Consider the following 18,548-nt stretch of genomic DNA (forward strand, 5'->3'; position numbering starts at 1 on the left):
CGACGGTTGAATGGGAAGCTTTCTCGTGACGGATTCTTTGGTTCGCCAATCCCACACTTCGAGTATGTGCTATTCTGGAGGTACGCATCACTTTTATAGAATACCTACAGCAGCTCTCGGGTGTGCACTCCGTAGGCCTCTCGTTAGGGTTAGCGGTGTACGGCGCAAATCGGTACCTGCTACTTGGCGTTCGCTTCGACATAGCCGCTTCGACCACGTCGAAATGGAGCCGGATAGACGCCGGCTTCATAGCGCGCGGTACCCAGGTTAGATTACGGCAACGGGAAGCGTTTTAAGTGCAGAGCACTTCCGGGGCTTGCCTTGTCGGCGTAGCTCGCTCGCTGGACCCAAGTAGAGCCACACGGCGTTTCGTCGCAGCGGCTGTCGTCGCGGCGTCCCACAAAGGCTTCGGAAGACGAGCGGTTTATATGGTCATAAAAGTTCGAAACTCGTTAACCACTTGCGATTGTCATACCCCCGCTGTTTAGCGCAAAGAAAGTTGTAGGTACATTTGAGGCAAAATATACGTAATTAGGCGGCAGCATCCGCGTGTATTTAGTTAGGAACGCTCGATGGGTTGGTTTTGTAAGCAAACAAATTAAATCTGTTCCGCTCAACGTGAAAGCTACCGGAAGTGCAGAGCAGTGATTCGCCATAATGGTCTGTGCAGCCGTTATCGGCTCACTGCTACCACCCAATGCAAATCAAATTTCGCGCCTCCGCAGTTCTCGCGAGCCCCCTGCCTGAAACAGCGCCAGCGGGAGTTCTGTTCTTTTTGTGCTTGCTCTTCCTCCCGCACGTGGCGGCGTTGCACTGCCACTTTTTTTCGCTAACTATCGTAAAAACCAACTCAATGAGCGTTCCTAACTATATAAACGCGGGCACTGCCGATTGATTAGGTATATTTTACTTCAAATGTACCTGCACTTTTCTTTGCGCTAAACAACGGGGAAATGTATGAAAAGCGCCAGCGGTTCACGAGTTTCGAACGCTTATGATAATATAAACGGCTTGGCTTTCGAAGCCTCTGGGTTACGCCACGACGACCGCCGCTACGACGGAACGCCGTGTGGCTCTATTTGGGTCCAACGAGCGAGCTACGTCGAGAAGGCGAGCCCCTAAAGTGCTCTGCATTATAAAAGTGGCGGTGCAACGCCGGCACGCGCGGGAGCAACAGCAAGCGCAAAAAAACTGGCTGGCGATTACGATACTCCCTATGCGATATTTGGGCGCAGCAGCAGTGCGGTGAGGCAGCACTCACTCGTTCCGAGTGAGGCAGCACTCAAAGTGCCGAGCCGTGACGGGAACAGGAAATCCCCAGCATACTTTGCGTCGCACCTTCCCCGAAATCGTCTGGTTCCCGCGGGCGCGTTCATCTCGCGCTGCGCGGCTGGAGGAGGCGGAGAAGGCGAGCACTGGCCGGAAGCGCAGACGGCGGCGACGTTGGCGACGTCACGCGGCCAACGTAAGCGCCCAAGGGAGTTCCGGCCGACTCCGCAGATTGCGGGGGAGCAACTTTTCTTGCTCCACTGAGCGATCTCAGCTGCGACGGCGCTCCCGATCTGCCATTGGAACAGGATTTGGTTGCCCCCGATCTGCCATTGGAACGCGTCTGCTCCAGACAGAGCAGAAAAGTTGCCCCGAAAGTGCTCCGGATCTGCCATTGGAATTCAACAATAGTCACGCGCACGCACCTCTGACGTTTTCGCCAAGCGTCGCGCCGTCGAGCGCCTCGTGCGGGCAGAGCATACTGCTCGTTCCCCTCCCCCACCGCACACTTTCGGAGAGCGCTGGCTCACGTCGCCACGGCGAACCGCCCTCCCTCTCAATCTTGCGACACTCTCCTCCTTCGCTTTCTTTCACTAGTGGGTTTTTCCATCGTCCGCTTTCTTCCCGTCGTTCCCTTCCCATCGTTCCATCCCGTTGTTCCATCGTTCGCTTGGTGGGTATTCCCATGGTTCGCTTGAACGATGGGAAGACCCACCATCGGGAGCCTGAAACTCCCGATGGCGCTGTTTTCAGGCAGGGAGAGCGAGCACTGCGAAGGCGGGAAATGTGAAATGCGTTGGACAAACATCCGTTGAATTCATTAGGAAAGGAATGAGACACGGCGACGAAGAGTGTGATAGGTAGTACGAGTGAGTGGATAACGACGCCACAGCTCATTATGGCGAATCACTGCTCTGCACTTCCGACATTGAGTGGAACGGCTTTAATTTTTGCTCTCTCACTTTCACTCCCGATCACTCATCGTCATTGTCAGATAAAGTTGACTTTCCTGCAGCGCGTATTGGCGTACAACTGCATCAGTGAGGACACTGAAGCTTCGCTTTAATATATACGGGTCATGACAGAGAAATTGCCTTAGCAGTAGATAAGATAATCATGACAGACCTAAATATATTTCTTCCGCATTCCGAACGGAAGAAGTCTTAGGTGTATTAATTGTGTCCCTCTGAATTTTTTTTCTGGTGCTATTAGAAACTACGCAATAGGAATCCACCTACATGCAAAACAATCGTTGTCGCATTGTGGTGTTAAGATGCAAAAGAAAGTGAAGCTAAAAACAGATCAAGCCATTAAAAAGTGATTGAATCTCTACGAAGGCAACAAGTTGTAACATTAGCACGTGGTACGATTAGTAACCTTCACTGGACTCCTTTTATGCTGGTGATGTCTGTGCCGACCCCACATTTACTATGCGTGTTTGTGGAATTTTGTAAATAAAAAAAATGATCCCCTGTCAGGTGTGTATAAATGTGAGATTTGGAGCTACAAAATAAAGAAATCCGAACTGCAAACAACAAAAAATTCCGCAGCCTAGTCGGTGATAGCTACAACTGTTTTTCTTTCGTAAACCACCCGACAAAAGCACCAAAAGACAACATCGGGACAATACTGAGTCATTTCAGTGGATTTCGTATTGTAAAAACATTATGCACCAACGAAGTTTCTTTCAATTTTTAGGTAGAAAATTTGCGAGCACTTGTGTAGATGCCATCTATGAAGTGGGAAACCGGTAAACTACTTTTACAGAACACAGCGATCCCATTGTGGGGGCGGGGAGACTCACGCCGTCCAGCGGTAGGTCCAGGCGCACGTTCTCTGCTTCCTGACACAGCCTCTGCACGGGACAGTGCACCTTGAGGAAGACGTACTCGCCGATGTGCTCCTGGTCCATCTGCAGCCCTTCCGAGCGCATGGCGTTCTCGTATAACTCGCGGTGGTGCCGCTGCAGCTCCCACTCGGCGTCCTCGTACAGGCGGCTCGCGTCGTCGCACTCGTACACCAGCACGTAATCCACGTCTTTTGCCCTGCCATACATAGCGTACACACATTCAGGTGACTTGCCAAATGCTACTATAATTTTGTGGCATTAGCAATTATTGCCTGTTTAATGAAAGCTAACATTTGTTATCGTAAAATGGTATGTGTATGTGGTTATTTAGCGCAACAAATGTGCGTACCTCATGTCCTAATATCGTAATCATCATATTCATGAACCACCATTACTATAAAATAACACCGCCATCGTCATATTTATGGTTTGGGCTTGGCTGATGGAGGAGATGAATAATCTATCCAGAGTCGTTAGTACGAGAGGGATTAAGGTAAAAAGGAGCTTGTGCAATTGCAGAAAGAATGTTAATGCGATGCGCGTATATATATCCTAAGGACAACCAAGTTTATGGTTGCTTATATTTCTCCGCCAGTGCCTAATTAGGCTTATTTTATCCTACGCTGAAAGCAGGACATCCTTTCGTTATTTTGGCTTTACGCCACGCCTAGCTGTCTCGTTTGATAGTAAAGAGTGCAGACTATCCCTCACTCGCCTAGACCATTCCTGTTCGATCCACAATATTTTTGACCAGATTGGATGTCTTTGGAAAAGACTGGAATCCCCAAGACACCACAGGATTCGATGTTTTGACACTTGCCTATACACGTCACTTTGTTGACTGTTTTTTAGACGTTTAGGCCCCTCTCCTCGCTTAGCGAGGAGCCCAAATACGTTCGGAGCACAAACTCCTCTAACCAAAATGCGGCTAATTTGTGAAATGAGGATATAACGAGCCGTAACGAAACTAGCGTTTGCTTGGAATCATTTACTGTGATCCAATCGACAAAAAGTGGGAAAGAAGAAAAAAGCAGTGCTTACTGGGCTAAACCGGACAACACCTGGGCTTGTAAGCGTAAAACCCATCTCGTAAACGCATAGACCTTTGATAAGGCTGCTGTACTTCTTGGGTAGTTTGTAGCCTGTTTGGGCGAATAATGAGGAAAAAGTGCAAGCTCGGCAATCCCAACCGCTTGGGCATAGATGCGCGGCGCTGGCGATGGTGTGACTAAATTATCCAGGGATCTTTATCTTTTTTATCTTTCGCCCACCTGAGCCTTTTCGCTTTTGCACCCACCCACAAAGAAGTCACCACTGCCGACAGTGGAACCTGAGGGATCTAAGGCTATGCAATGAAGGTGGCGCTTTCTGTTTTACCGAATGATATCTCGCACAGTAGAATCGTTCGCACTGGAATGCATGTCACGTAGCGTGTATTCCAAGTTTCAGCAGTCCGAGGAGGACGATTATCACCTGTGCTGGAGTTGGAGCTCCGCGTCGCGTAGCACGCTGGCCAGCGAACTCTTCCGCTTCGGTCCAGCCGGCGGCAGCGTGACCTTGGAGCGTGCCTCCATGGCCCACTGCGAAGTCTCCTCCCAGCACGTGGCGCTGGCAGGCATCAGTGCAACAGGGCTGGGATTCGGCGGCAACCGGCACCGCCAACAGCTCTTCCCAGCTGCGGCGGCCGGCCCCGACTGCGGCTCAGCATCGATCTCGGACCGACCCGCCTCCAGAGGGCACAGTGAGTCCCCCCGAAATGCTGCTAGGTGGAGCCAGGCAACCGGAAGAATTGAACCGCAACGGGTCAGAGAACTTGGACAAGAACTGCCATGTCACCCCCCCCCCCCCCCCCAACCCCTCCCACCCCCAAACAACACATTTCCGAAGAGATGAGTTTCGTTGGAGGTGTAATGCCTGTCCCTGTGATCATAGGTGCTAATTTGCGGCCTCTTCTAGTGTAATCTCGGGTGCTGTGCGCGCGGTAGTTCCCATGTGACGACGCCGGCCTCCATTTCTCATCCTTAGACCTGTGCGGTGACATTGTTTTTTGTGGTGTTCTTCTGTGGAGGAGGACTGTGCAGTGGAGACAGACTGTGCGTGAATTCTTAATTACGGATACTGCCACTAGAAGATGTGGGTGTTTGAGTTGACGACGTCTTTTATACTACAGTGTTGTGCTCATGAGTGCTTCTGGTGTTGAGATAACCATTTATTTTTGGTGGTTTTATTTACTATTCTACTAACTGGCTTTTGTCTTAAATTTAAATTTTGGGCACTTGCCCCGGTTCATTATATCTAATTGGTTGAAAACATGCCATAGTTTTGCTGGCGCGGGCGCTGTTATTTACATTTTAACAGGAGGGCTGTATAAGCTTGAGCTTGGTTCGGTGCCGTTAGCAAAAAAAATCTCAAGAGAAATGACCGAGCGCACACAAGCGTGCGCCTCGTGAGAAGCACCCGGTGTCGCCCAGCTTGACCTTAGAAATACCCTGCCCAGCGTTCGTGGCGTGATCTCTCGTGTGCTCTTCTTATCGCCAGTTCACGTCGTTCGCACCTCAAGTGGGAAACACAGAAAAGCTCGCGCTACAGACGCCGAGCTCGCGAAGCCGGTTGCCGCCGGTTCTAGTGAACTGAGAATGAACTGAGAGCGTGCGGACAAAATTATTTGGGCCTGCCAGCCATGGAGAACTTTCAGCGGCAAGTTCGGAAATCCATGTGAAATGCAACAGCCGTGTCTTCGACGAAGGGAGAGGGATCGCCAGCTCTGTGGTTCCCCAGTCTTGCACTAGTGCAAGCTGCGCCAATTTTTTTCTTATTAAGTTTTTGGGAGGGGGACATGGAAAGGAATTTGAATTGTAGTCGCACAACCGGCAGAATTGAACCTCAACAGGCGGACAGAACTGTGACCAGAAATGCCAGGACACATTTAAATTTTCGTCTGGATGTGACAGAACAACATGGGTGGTGCTAATGGCCCCGAAGCCTCGTTCAGGCACACGCACACTCACAGGGAGATATATATTGCAAAGCACACAAGGTTTTCTAAGCACACGATCGCACACAATAATTAAAGTAATAAAAGTTTTGTAATTTCTGTATTTAAAATTATACGTGACCACCTCTCCCCCCTCCACCCCCCCCGCCCCCCAAAATATCTTAACTCTGTTATTTGCGCCGGTTCTCTCTAGATAATTTGAGCTGAAAATGCGATGATATTACTGTACATGAAATTTGCATCAAACTGCACACTCTCACGGAGTATTTGTTGCCCCCCTATTTATGTCATTCCCTCCGGATTGAAGGACGTAATAAATGACATGAAATAACTGTCCTTCGTTATGGTATACCACACGCGCATTCCACTGAGGACTCACTCCCAGATCAGGTTCATGTCATCTGAACGCTGGGACGATACTAAAAAGACCGGTGAGCGAAAACGCGGGAGCTGGAAGATTGCAGCGCAAAAAACGCGGCTGTAAAGGCGCGGTCACACCAGGCCGACACAACACTGACGACGACACGACGGCAACGACGACGGGTCGCCGACTCATCGGCCGGCTGCTGAGTTGGCAGACCGCGTTGTCACACTACGCCGACGGCGGCACAAACACGTCAGCCGATAAAAAGTCCGTGTAGTGTGACTTTCGTGCCGACCGAAGACGCAGGCGAAACCCGTCGCTCGACCGGTCGGCCGACGTGTCGTCGGGAATCCACCGAGAAGTGGAAACTGCGCCCTGACAGCTCCGCCCCCTTTTAAATGCAGAGCATTTCTTTAACTTACGATGTCACCCGGCGTTGGCGTGCCTCGGCGTCCGCAACAGCCGTTCCAGGTGCGCCCTCTCCCCCACTCCTCCTCGCCTGCTCTCCGCTGCTCCTCGCGTGTTCTCTGCGGGCTCGGATCGCGTTCAGCAACAGGTGGGGCGCGCATGCGTCGTAGTTTGGCGCGGGAGCAACAACAGTTGTGGCGTGATCGTGACGTAGTCGTGACGTGGTCGTGGCGCGGTCGTGCCGTGATGGGGCGGTTCTCGGCGTTCGCTCTCGCTGTCAATTTATTGCGAACCATATAAAATCAGGTATGTGCGCCCCCCGAAAATGCTCTGCATTTGACCGTGCCCCTCGCGAGGGGGATGTTTTTTGTTTGAATCCCGTTAAAGGAGCCATGAAGACAAAACACAAGTTTGTGTTATTCCAATGATTTCGTTTTTTATAGTGCCCCCAGCTCTTGTCCGAATGCAAACGATGCTTTATTCACTGAGAAATTAATTAATTTAAGTTAAAATTTTGATTTTTCCTCTAAACCGTGCGTTTTTGTTGTTTGTAATGACATCACAGGGCTTTGTTTAATGTTAGAGAACAAAGATGGCGCTACCACACCGCGGCAAGCCGTTTTCTGCCTTTGGTTTGTTTGTGAACGTATTTGTACCTGGCTTGTTTTGTTCATGGAGACAATCGTTTTGTGAAACATAATGCTCGCTCGACAAATACGGTCACGTAAGACATCGTCGCATGCGTCAATCGGCAGGTGTGGTCTGAAACAACCCCAAAGCCCCGCAGTCCTGTGCAGCTAAACCAAGCATAGTGCGCGCAGTACCAACAGCAGCATACGCATCGGTAGTACTATGCTACCGCGTGCTTTCGTAACTTCCACTGTTTGTCCCACCATTCTTAGGGCTTTCAAAAGAAGTGTCCTAAATTTAAGCTCAAATAGCTCGTTCGGGAAGCTTATAAGCTCTGCCTAATTTGCGTTTGCTTTTGCCGGCCTCCGCCAATCGCAGACCTGTCATGTATGACATCATAGGTTCTGTTGCGGGAAATGAGCTAGTGGCGGGTCGCATGGCCATTCCCTTTTTTCCTAACTATGTAGCTTATTTGAGCGAAGTTTACGTTAAAAGTGGTGTCAGTATGGTTCTAACGAGGCAATCTTTGGAATGAACCAAACTTGTGTTTTCTCTTCATGGCTTCTTTAAGGCACGATCCTTATGATATACATAGTAATTTTGAAGAAAATATTCACTGGACAGCATATCAGGGCACAAACAAGTTTCAGAGATAGCTATTAACGGAAAACACGAAGCGAGGACATTACCAAAAAAATCAGTTGTTGTTTTCTCAACTACATTTCACGAACACTACGCAGTCGGTATGAAGTACTCAGTTGTCTTCCAAATGCGGGACTGCAGATAAACACAAAGAAATGCACTTTCGCCAACAAAACCATTACAGAATTAGAAATAAAGTGGAGAAAAAATACCCGCGTGTGGAATCTGAATCCACTTTCTTCCTGTCTTTCCAAACTTTTCATCTATTTCAATGACCCACCGATTTCTCCCCGTTGCTTTCCGAGGTATTCTTTAGCCAACCCTTATCTCTGTCGTAAAGCAACGACCCCTAATTTCCCATTCTGATTCCCTACATGCATAGCGAGGGCCTCTGTTCTGGCAATATTGGTGCCATAGCTAGCTTGTGAGGGTTCAACGCTGGTCGACCGCACTCGGCATGTCGTAGACGCTCGAGCCACGGCCCGAGGGTTCAAAAGAAGGTCACCTTCACCTCGAATAGTCCGAGTGGCGCTGGCTACCACCCCCAAGCGCAGGACACCAAAAACTTGACATAAATAACCGAGGAAGTCGAGGGGAAACAGCCCTGCCGCTAGCGTAGTGGCCATCGCACCAGACGCGTATTCTGGTGGACGTGGGTTCGGATCCAACCCTGCGGGTATTTTTTCTCCCCTTTCTTTCTGTCTTTGAAAACTCTTCATCAATTTCAATGGCCTACCGCATTCTCTCCTTTGCTTTCCGAGGCATTCTTCCCCGCGAACCTTTATTTCTGCAGTCTTAATTCGACGGACCCCTCTTTCCGCATATTGATTCCCTACATGTATAGCGAGTGCCTCTGTTGCGGCAGTCTTGGTGCTGTTGTGGTTTGGGTAGCCTAATCCCAGTGCTTCCACCAGTTGTTGTGACATTAGGGGTTCGGCAATCCATCTTGGTAGCCTGACTGGTGACCGGAGACGTTGATCAAGAGACCGATGTTTTCTGACGAAGGAGAAAAAATTTATACACGCATTTACATGATCACTATTAGTATGGATGCTGTACCATCAACAGCAACAGAAGCAACCCTAACAGCAACACTCTGCGGCTAGAGTCGCAACACCGCCTTTTTGTTCAAGAAAAAGTGCCTAGAGTCTTCCTAGGGAATTCAACTCCTAAATGCCTGGTCCAATCACAGGCCGACAACCTCACGCACAGCAGCACCAACGTCACGCGAAGCCGTTCTTGTTTCTTGTCCACGTGACCACGAGGGAGAGGAGGCGATGGCGCGCCGTCGCGAGAAGACCCTTTTTCTCAGTACGAGGCGCACCTGGGGGGCTTGACTCACGATGCTCGCCTAATATAGATTTCATGATCCGCTCTCCGGAAGATGGCTCTGATGTTTCATCAGAGTCGCCCGGGCGGGGATGACTCAGGAAGTCGCGTGCCCGGACACGTCTGCTCGTTTCCGCTGAAGTCACTCAGAGTTGAAGGGGCACGGTTGACGCAGGGTTGATGATCCCCTGTATTCAATGCGGAGTGAAACGTGGCGCGAGCCGATACCGACGAACGCGATAATTAGCGCCAAGGTCCGTGCTTGGGTGCGCCGGGTCCGCAGCCCCGTCATAACAGTGCTATCGGTAGCTCAACATGGTTCAACCACGGCCGCTCGATGGAAACTAGGTCCGGCCTGCCCATTCACGGGCCGCCAATGGGCAGTTGCGTGACAGCGGAGTTGTCAGTTGCCGCCGCTACGTTCGGCGAGGGCGCCACATATCGGTGACGGCTAGAAACGGACGCAAGAAACGGACGCGGCGGACGACGGACGTGTGTTCCCAGCGCAGCGACGACGGCCCAGACAGCGAATGCGATAAGTCTTTGTTTTGTTTTTCTCCTAGAAAAGTAATGCTGTAGAGCAAATAGAAGCAATGTTTAGTTAGTAGTGAGTTTAAGCACCTTTTTGACAGTGCACCAACAAAGGAAGATGCTGTAGGCAAGCATCGCACCGTGTTTGTCCTTTTTTTCTAGCGTATCACGTGCGGGAGAAAGCGGCAGTACTAACTTTGTGGACGGCAGTCAGTTAGCTCCGAAACATGCCGGCGAGGAAGAAGCCGGGCGTTGCGTGCATGAGGTGCAAGCGGGAGTATCCACTCGAGGATACAAGGTGCGAGACAGCTGAGGATGCGGAAGGGCAGGACTTAATGTGTGTAATGAAGTCGCGCCTCAACCGGCTAGAGCAGGAGAAGGAGCAACTGAAGGTACAGGTTGACGGGTTAGTGGAGGAGCTGAAAGACGAAAGGCAACAGCGGAAGGTGCTGGAAGGGAAGCTAGCCCAGGTAGAAAGCGTGTGTGTGCCGAGGGATGCCATTCCGGAAAGCAATGGCGCGGCAAGCGCACCGAGTGTGCCTGGCGCCGAGGCGGGAAGACAAGGGGAGGCCAGGGCCGCCGAGCACCAGGCAGAGGGCCGACATGACAGCGCTGGTCATGGAGAGGGGCCTAACGCTGTCGTGAAACAAGGGAAGGGGTCGCCGCCGGGCAAGAACTACTCAGAGGCAATCAGCGCGAAAGCCTCGACGGCAAAAACACCTGCGCAGCCAAAAGAACCAAGGGAGCGGCGGAGGCGAAGGAGGATAAAACTTTATTGAACAGGTAGATCGAGCTTGTAAATGGGCGGGGTCCTCAGTCCAGGACTCCGTTGATGCGGCCTGCCGTCTTCGCCCTTTCAGTGAGCCAAGGCTGCTTATTTGGGTCCGAGCTGGCAAGTTCACTCTCCCACTGCTCGTATGTAGGACTGGGAATTGGTGCAAGGTCTGTGTTTGAAGGGCATGTCCAAACCATATAGGAAGAGCGTTGCTGGGCTGCCGCAGTGCTGGGCGGCCACAGGGGGTAATATATTGTGGGGTGAATGGCGTGTAGCCGTGTTGGATGTGGAAATGTGTTTGTTTGAAGTATACGGAGGGTGACTTGTTGCTCTTTTGTTGATTTTTCTGCCCGTGGCGGGAAGGTGCGTCGTGTGAGCATGTAGTGTTGGGTGATGTCGTTGTATGTAATAAGTGAGTGTCTGGTTTTCTCATCGTTCTCTTGCGGTGCCCGGCGAGCAAGATCTCGGGCGTGGGCGTGAGCCGCTGCATTGCCGCGAAGGGATGAGTGGGCAGGCGTCCAAATGATTTTGACTGTTCTTTCAGGAGGGTTTTGGACTAGGATGCGTAGGGCTTTTGTGGAAATCCTTCCGGCTATGTACTTCCGACACGCCGCTTGCGAGTGTTTGGTCTGGGTTATTGCTAATGCGAGCGCCGCTTCTTCCGCTTCGAGGATGGTAGCCTGGCGAAGGGTGACACTAGTAATACGATCAGTGGGGGTGGTATTTGCGCGTGCGTAGTCCGCTGCGTCTGTGAATACTGTTGTTTTTGAGTGACAGTACAGCCTTTCAAGGGTTTGTGCCCTGGCTCTTCTTTGTGGGGGTCCGCTAGATCCCCTGTTCCGTGGCCCGCGTGTGGGGGCCTTTGAACGAGCGCGCTTCCCCGCGCTCGTGACGTCACCCCGCGGGCCGACGCGCCGACGGGCGCCTACCGCGCCGTTGCAACACCACCTAGACTTTCACGTGTCAGTCTAGGTGGTGTTGGCCGTTGCCGCTCCTCCTTGCCCGGCCTCCGGCCTCCTCTCCCCCGCTCCTTATACGCCTCGAGCGCGGCCTGTAGGGGCAGGGACCTTAGTAGGGGCGCCACTGAAATCCCCCTAGCGGCCCGTTTCGAAAGCAGCCGCGGGAGTCGCCGGCCCGCTCCCCACTGTCACCGTTGCTTTCTGGGCCCGTTCACGACGGGGATTTACCGTTTGTAGGCGTTGGAAATACAAATTTATGTGGAGCAGTCACTCTGTTCGCAAATGTGGTGTGTTTACGAGAGTGTGTGTGTGACGCGATCTTAGTCTGGTACATTCGGCCTGTACAAGCACCAGGTGTGCGTCACAGGTCGGCGTCGCGAAACAGGGATATGCATATGGAGATGATTGTGATTCCACTGCCCTGAAATTTACTAACAGTGTCTCCGTGAGCATAATTTCCCCAGATGGTCATGCCATGGCTATACATTACGATGTAAATCAGTTTTGTACGCTTATATAACCTAGTGGAGCGCTCATACCTGACAGCACGCCAGTTATGCTTGCCAATATCATACCTAAGATATTTATCACTACCCTGGACATAAATTTTATGAAATTTTCTACGAATTAAGTACGATGGATAATCCAAAATTATACCCGGGATTAGCACACGACAAAAAAAATAATGGTGGGGCGTCTTGTCGTGAGCTGAGCGCCCGCAAACATTCATATATGTTACATATATCCTCCGCGAGCAGGCCGGAGAAGGGCTTCTACAGTAATGCCCATTCGCGACTAAACGTTTTTTCGAAGCATAGTCATATGACGCAGGGAGCCTGCAGAATCTAGCACAAACGGAAATCAGAAGGCCTTATCAGATATCCCACTTTTCTAACGACACCTTTTATCAGTTTTGAACTTGTATACCTCAAAAAATGCGTTCTCCGAGGGATCCGCTGTTAGTTGAAGTCTAAAAACTAGAGTGACATGAACGAGTAGCTTGTGTGTGTGATTACTAAAACGTTCTTTCCTTGATTTCGCTCCGCAATCGTAACAACAATACGTAAGTGACGTAAGCGTCCCCCTCCCCCTCCCCATGTCTCGCGAAATAGCAGTGCATTTTGCACACTAGTTGGTCTCGTAAGTCCTACCCGGCTTAAGTTTATACGAACGTCTCTACAGCATTTCAGAAGCTGCACTGAGTTTTTTTTTTTCATTTCTGTGCGAGCTATCTTGTTTCTTCCGGACTTGCAGAACATTAATTTTTCAGGGGTTTAATTCACTTTTCTTGGTCCTTGCTATAAGGCATGAGTGCACACCTTTCACGACGCAGAGCCTTGGAATATACTTAACATTTTCGCGTGGCTTATATTCTTATAAAGGGCACACGTTATTATCAGGTATTGGGTAATCGCATCCCCGAAATATATTTTTCTACGACGCATATATTCGGAATGAGGCCGCATTCGTTGTCCGCGCTACAAAACAAAACACGTACACCTCTCACTATGCCAGTATCGGGTTTAAACGAGGCGACAATAAAATTCACTTGTGCCGGACGTATTCGGAGGTATGCTGCTGCCGTCGCCGCGGTGGTATGCAGCGGTGGTATGCTGCTGCCATCGCCGACGCCCGTATCAGCGGCCGAGAAGGACGCAGGCCGCGTTCCCGGATAGCTATTGTTGGTGTTTGAGCACCCTACCACGACGCAGCGGCTTTTGAAGTGACCTAAACGTACTGTTTACTTACAGACGTAACCATAACAAATTTTTTAGCGCTTGGAAGGGCAGAAAGAAGCGAAAGAGAACCAAAACACTGCACGAGCCCCTATGGGCCGCGCAGCGCTAATCCCGTCAACTCCGCGGCGAAGCGGCGGCAGGCGGCGCAGCGATCGCAAAGCTCGAGACGTATAAGCCATAGAGTTTCATACTAATATACACTAGAGGGAAATCTGGCGCCACTGTCTAGGGGAGGCGCACTTCAGCGAGCGTGCCGTCATGTACCGGGCAGGCACGTTCCACTTGTCCTTGGCATGGCTCACGAACAGGCTGAAAAGTTGGCTTTGGCTGCAAAAATGCAACAATATTACTGCAGAAGATTAACCGAATTTGTTTTTTTATTGTAAAATTAAAGCTCCAGAGAGATTTATTTGTCAGGGATTATTTAGAAGCTTCATGCAAGATGAACAAAAAAAGAATGTTACCCCTTTTGGCTTCAAGACGAAAAAGAAGCCGTGTGGCTAACCAAGCCAAGGAGGCGAGGAACGTCGCTAGCTGCAATGGCGCCGCTTACGGCGGCACGCGAATGCAGCGCCAGATTTCCCTCTAGTATATATTAGTATGAAACTCTATGGTATAAGCGCGGCGCGTGCGCTTCGCGCTCCCTCTTGGCTCTCTCGCTCTTGGCTCTTGCTCCGGCTCTGGCCCCATGGATAGGGGAGATGGGGGAATGGAGGAGATGGGAGTCGGATACCGGGGCGCTCCTTGTCCCCGGCTGGCTCGTCTCCTCCCCGCCGCGCGGGACGCTCTCTCCGGCCATCAACAGATCGAGGTCGTGACGACACAGCCAAAAGTCAGTGATAAAGACATTTTCGTCACTTCCTGGGCCGTGGACCTTTTTTTTGTTGTTTTTACTTTTATCAGGAAGGCACTGCGCATCAACGTTACTGCGCACAGCACCGAGAAGCTATGCACTGCGGTGAGGTGTTTTTTTATCACTATTGTTCGCTTTGGCGTTTTGTTTGATGCCCGAGTTCCTGTCAACGTAGCCGCTGTGGACAGTGCTTACACGATTGTCAAGTGTTGCGTCGAGCTGTTGGTTGGTTGCCTGTTCGGCAGTCACTGACTCCACCATAACTCCGTTGTAGTACCAGTACCAGGCCCAGGCCCATAAAAAGTTTGGATGACCGATATCGTACTGCACCAAAACAAAACAAAAAAAAAGTGTCGCGGCAGGGCGGTGAACTCGAGCATTCGTGTGTGATAGATTCATCAGACCTTGGGTACAGTCCACGGAGCAAGATATCTTGCTCCGTGGTACAGTCTTTGCCAGTAACGTTGCGAGAGGGGGGGGGTTGTGGGTTCGAACCTCCTCCTCCGAAAGTTTTCCGGGCAGCGCTTAAGCGAAAATTCGTGTTCCCTTGGGCAAAACTCCTGCCTTCCGATAGCCCATAACCCCTTCTGAAAAAAAATTATGGCTACGGCCGTGGTCTTTGCTGATGCTTGCTTGCAACTGCGTGCTTTAATTTTTGTTGGTCTAAACGAACAGGCACGTGCGGAAGTGAGCCAATCTTTGCTTTCCACAGCACGAAGTCCTAGCTAGGCTAGGTGCACTGAGGTGCCAAAGACATTGTGGACACTGCGGACGAACGAAAAATGTTTTAATGTTGACTTCATGCTTTTCAGTACTTGGTTGGGGATTATGAGGGCTTCATTTTAAATCACTCTCTTCCGTGAAGATTGCTGTACTAGCATTCATGCCTAGCACTTGAACTGAATGTCTGCATTGGCGATAAGGAAAGGGCATGAGCAAGCAATTTACCACACACGCGAGTGCTGAGTGGGTCACGTCTTGCATATCTGTCATTGCAGCTATGTAGTTTTTTTCTGTTGTGTCCAACCAATGCACCCAAATAGCCAGTACATGGATTGTGTTTGGCGTCTGCATCCTACAAAACATTCCTCCATTCATGCATCGTATGCCATAAAATTATTCCGTTAAATGCACACTCTACGGTGGCGGAGCTGCCCAAAAGCAGAGCAAACTGTTAGAAAGTTCGCCTGGTGCCTTGCGAATTTCATCTGATTGATCGATTGTAGGGTTTAACGCGCCGACGCAACGCAGGCGATGAGGCGCGCTGTAGTGGAGGGCTCCGGATTATTTTGACCACCTGGGGATCTGTAACGTGGGCCAAAATCTCGAACCCACGGACGTTTTTGCTTTTCGCCTCCATCAGAAAAGCGGCCGCCGCGGTCGGGAATCGAACCCGCGACCTCGTACTGAGCAGCGAAACTCCTTAGCCACTGAGCCACCGCGGCGGGTGCAAATTTCATCTACGCCACTTGTGCGTATACTCATTCCTGAAAAGGGGGAATTATATCATAGCCATCAAGTTCTTTCAAAAGAGGATGTAGCTGCGAATTACACCAGAACTTGCACTTTTCTTGAGCATGGTGTGGCATTGGACGAAGCTTATGCCTTTGGCCGTTCTCGCCTTTCGCAAAGATTGAAATTGCTTTACGAATGTTCAAACCTCTTAAGAGGAGGTTTGAACAAACAGGAAGAAGGAGCTGTAAAAATATGAGCTCTACAAGAACAACCGACGAGAAAGGCAAGCAGCTGGTGTATTTGTCGTCCGTTCTTTTCGTGCGCTGTTCGTGTAGCGCTCATATTTTTTATTTATTTTGTCAATATCGTAGACCAACTCAACCAAAAACGCGTTTTGAAGAAAATGGTGCTTTAGGAGGGCACTTTAACTTGAAAATATTTGTTTCTATTAAAAGCTATTCCAATAAAACAGATTCAAAAGCAGAATTTCATATTCTCGCACCGCTGGTGTTGCTGGTCTCTACAAAAAATCCTATAAGAAATAAAACTAGGAGGGTTGCAGGCTTTTAGTTCAGGCATTTTGTTCCTACTTAAGACCGCATTTGTTCAGTGGTAGCAAATATGATTTCATTTCATGCCGAGTGCCTATAGCATGGCAGAAAAAAAAGGAAGCAGCAGCAGCAACTCGGACAAGTGGCAGGCTTCATCCATCTTGCACAAGAACTGAACCGATGGCTGTTTAATAAGTGGATGCCCTCCCCTGGTTTACTTGGCTTCCTTTGCATTCTGGCTGCCTGTTTGTGGAATTTATCTATGCGTATTCTAATTCCTGTGTGGTGGTAGTGTTGTTCCTCACACAACAATATTGTAGTAATGATGTGCACTGTCTGACCTTTTGAATAAAGCAAAGGTGTAGGTTGCATACGTAGTAGGGCTGGGCTTTGGTTAAAAGTTTTAATCCGATTAACTGGCTAGCTTTAATCTTAATCAATTAATTGGTAGCATTGGTTTTAAAAGAAAAATGACCAAAAATAATATTTTAATGATATCCATACAATAATAATAATAAAATGCTTCTCCGCCCTATCAGTTTTAATCGCTGTCATCTCTGAGCATACTTGCATTGTTTTCTGTTGCAACGTCAGGTGGGTTATTTGAACACAAATATGGTTCTCAACATGCACACAATTTCAATGCGGCACTCCTGTTTCGGTTTGCTCACATGACTTCAACCGATTAAAAAATTAATCGCAACTAAAGCATATATCGGAAAGTTTGGTCGATCAATCGCCCACCCTTAATACGCAGTCCATTCAAAAGCACCACATAACATTCAACGAGCCGCAATTTGTGCCTTTTGTAATTTGCACTGGGAACAAAAATTAAAATTTGCCACAATATGCTGCAAACACCTCAAACACAGGAATGTAAAAGGGATCACCAGCACTTTCCTTTCAGTGGGTGTGTTGAATTGTTTTTGAACCACCTTCACCAGTTATAAGGGGACAGTGCATTCCCATTAGGTGAAGCAAGTCACTGAATGAAAATATTTACTTGCTTTAAGGGCACTGCATGCAGTTTTTGTTTCTCTTCTAATAAAGCCTTTGCACTTTATTGAGTATAGAAGCCACACCTCTATGCATGATAGTTTTGATATAGATACAGTGCTGTTACCTAACTCTGTGCTTGTGATGTCGGCTCAGAAAAAACTTCACTGAAACAAACATTAAAGCCAATGTGTTCCGAGGCCCTGTTGCACCCAACACTGAGTCTTTTTTTTTTTTCAGAATATTCGATTGCAATAAAAAGTTGTGCCCAAACAGCCTCGTATCTTTTCCAATTTCTTTTGTGCATTATACTACTCACTTTTTCTCCATAGATGTTAACTCTGGATGGCTAATTGGTATCACTTGAAGCTTACAGCCTAATTATTAGGTGAAGCCATGCAGACTTTTAGTGCGTGGTGTTCTGGATCTCTCATGTAACTGACCGATGTAAACTTTTGGGCGAACTCACACGTGTAAAGTGCAAAATTTGGATGAGAGTCAAAGAAGGATGACATGAACAAGTGCTATTTCCAACTAGGATTTATTGGTAAGATACATTCGCATATATACAGTAGAGCACTGCACGGGCCGGGCTCAGGCTCGACGCCACAGGCCAGGCTCGGGCTTGAATTCATAGGCCCGGTCGTTAATAGTTCCGACATGAAGTGTAGAAAAGAGCATAAAATTGAATATTCTTAATATACTTTTACGCGCTTCTTGATGTTAGTTGTACACATTGTTTTAAAAACGTGTTTTGCTAGGGCTGATAGTCACTATACTCTAGCTTTAATGACATTTCATGTACTGCATCAAGATTTTATATTTTGGTGTATAGCATATCAAAGATACGGTTACAAGGAATGCCCTAGCGGGGAAGGAATTAAGCCACCCTGTAGCTGTGCACCTATGTCTATACGTGTTTTAGATGTCGAACAATCTAAATGCGGCTGCCGTGGCTGGAAATCAAACTCGCGTGCTAGAGAAGCGCCACCGCTTAACAACCACTCCAGGGAAAATATTTCAACGCACGCACATACTCGTGGATTCAAATGGAGAGCAAGAAATTTCATTAATACCAACTTGTGACCGAAACAACCACATGAAGTTGCCAAGAGTCTGGTCATCAAAGGTGATGGTGTCTCTCGTGTAAGAATACGAGCTATTATTACGCCCATGTGGCGTGAACTGCAGACGGTGTGAGCT

The 18,548-nt window shown here is 49.3% G+C and overlaps 1 protein-coding gene across 1 annotated transcript in view; it reads right to left on the reverse strand.

Annotated features, from left to right (window-relative positions):
• The window catches only part of LOC144165974 (anoctamin-6-like), a gene marked incomplete at its 3' end in the record, with an annotated part of 58,765 nt that extends 54,028 nt beyond the window's left edge, over positions 1 to 4,737 (reverse strand). The window contains exons 1-2 of the mRNA XM_077695648.1: positions 4,592 to 4,737; positions 3,074 to 3,314 (exon numbers count right to left, since the gene is read on the reverse strand). Of these exons, the coding sequence (XP_077551774.1) occupies positions 3,074 to 3,314; positions 4,592 to 4,737 (387 nt within the window). The remainder of the gene's footprint in view (positions 1 to 3,073; positions 3,315 to 4,591) is intronic.
• Between the last annotated feature and the right edge of the window lie 13,811 nt (positions 4,738 to 18,548).

Source organism: Haemaphysalis longicornis, unplaced genomic scaffold, assembly GCF_048455015.1.
Source record: "Haemaphysalis longicornis isolate Haplotype H1 unplaced genomic scaffold, Haemaphysalis longicornis Haplotype H1 scaffold_152, whole genome shotgun sequence".
In the NCBI taxonomy this organism is placed as follows: domain Eukaryota; kingdom Metazoa; phylum Arthropoda; class Arachnida; order Ixodida; family Ixodidae; genus Haemaphysalis; species Haemaphysalis longicornis.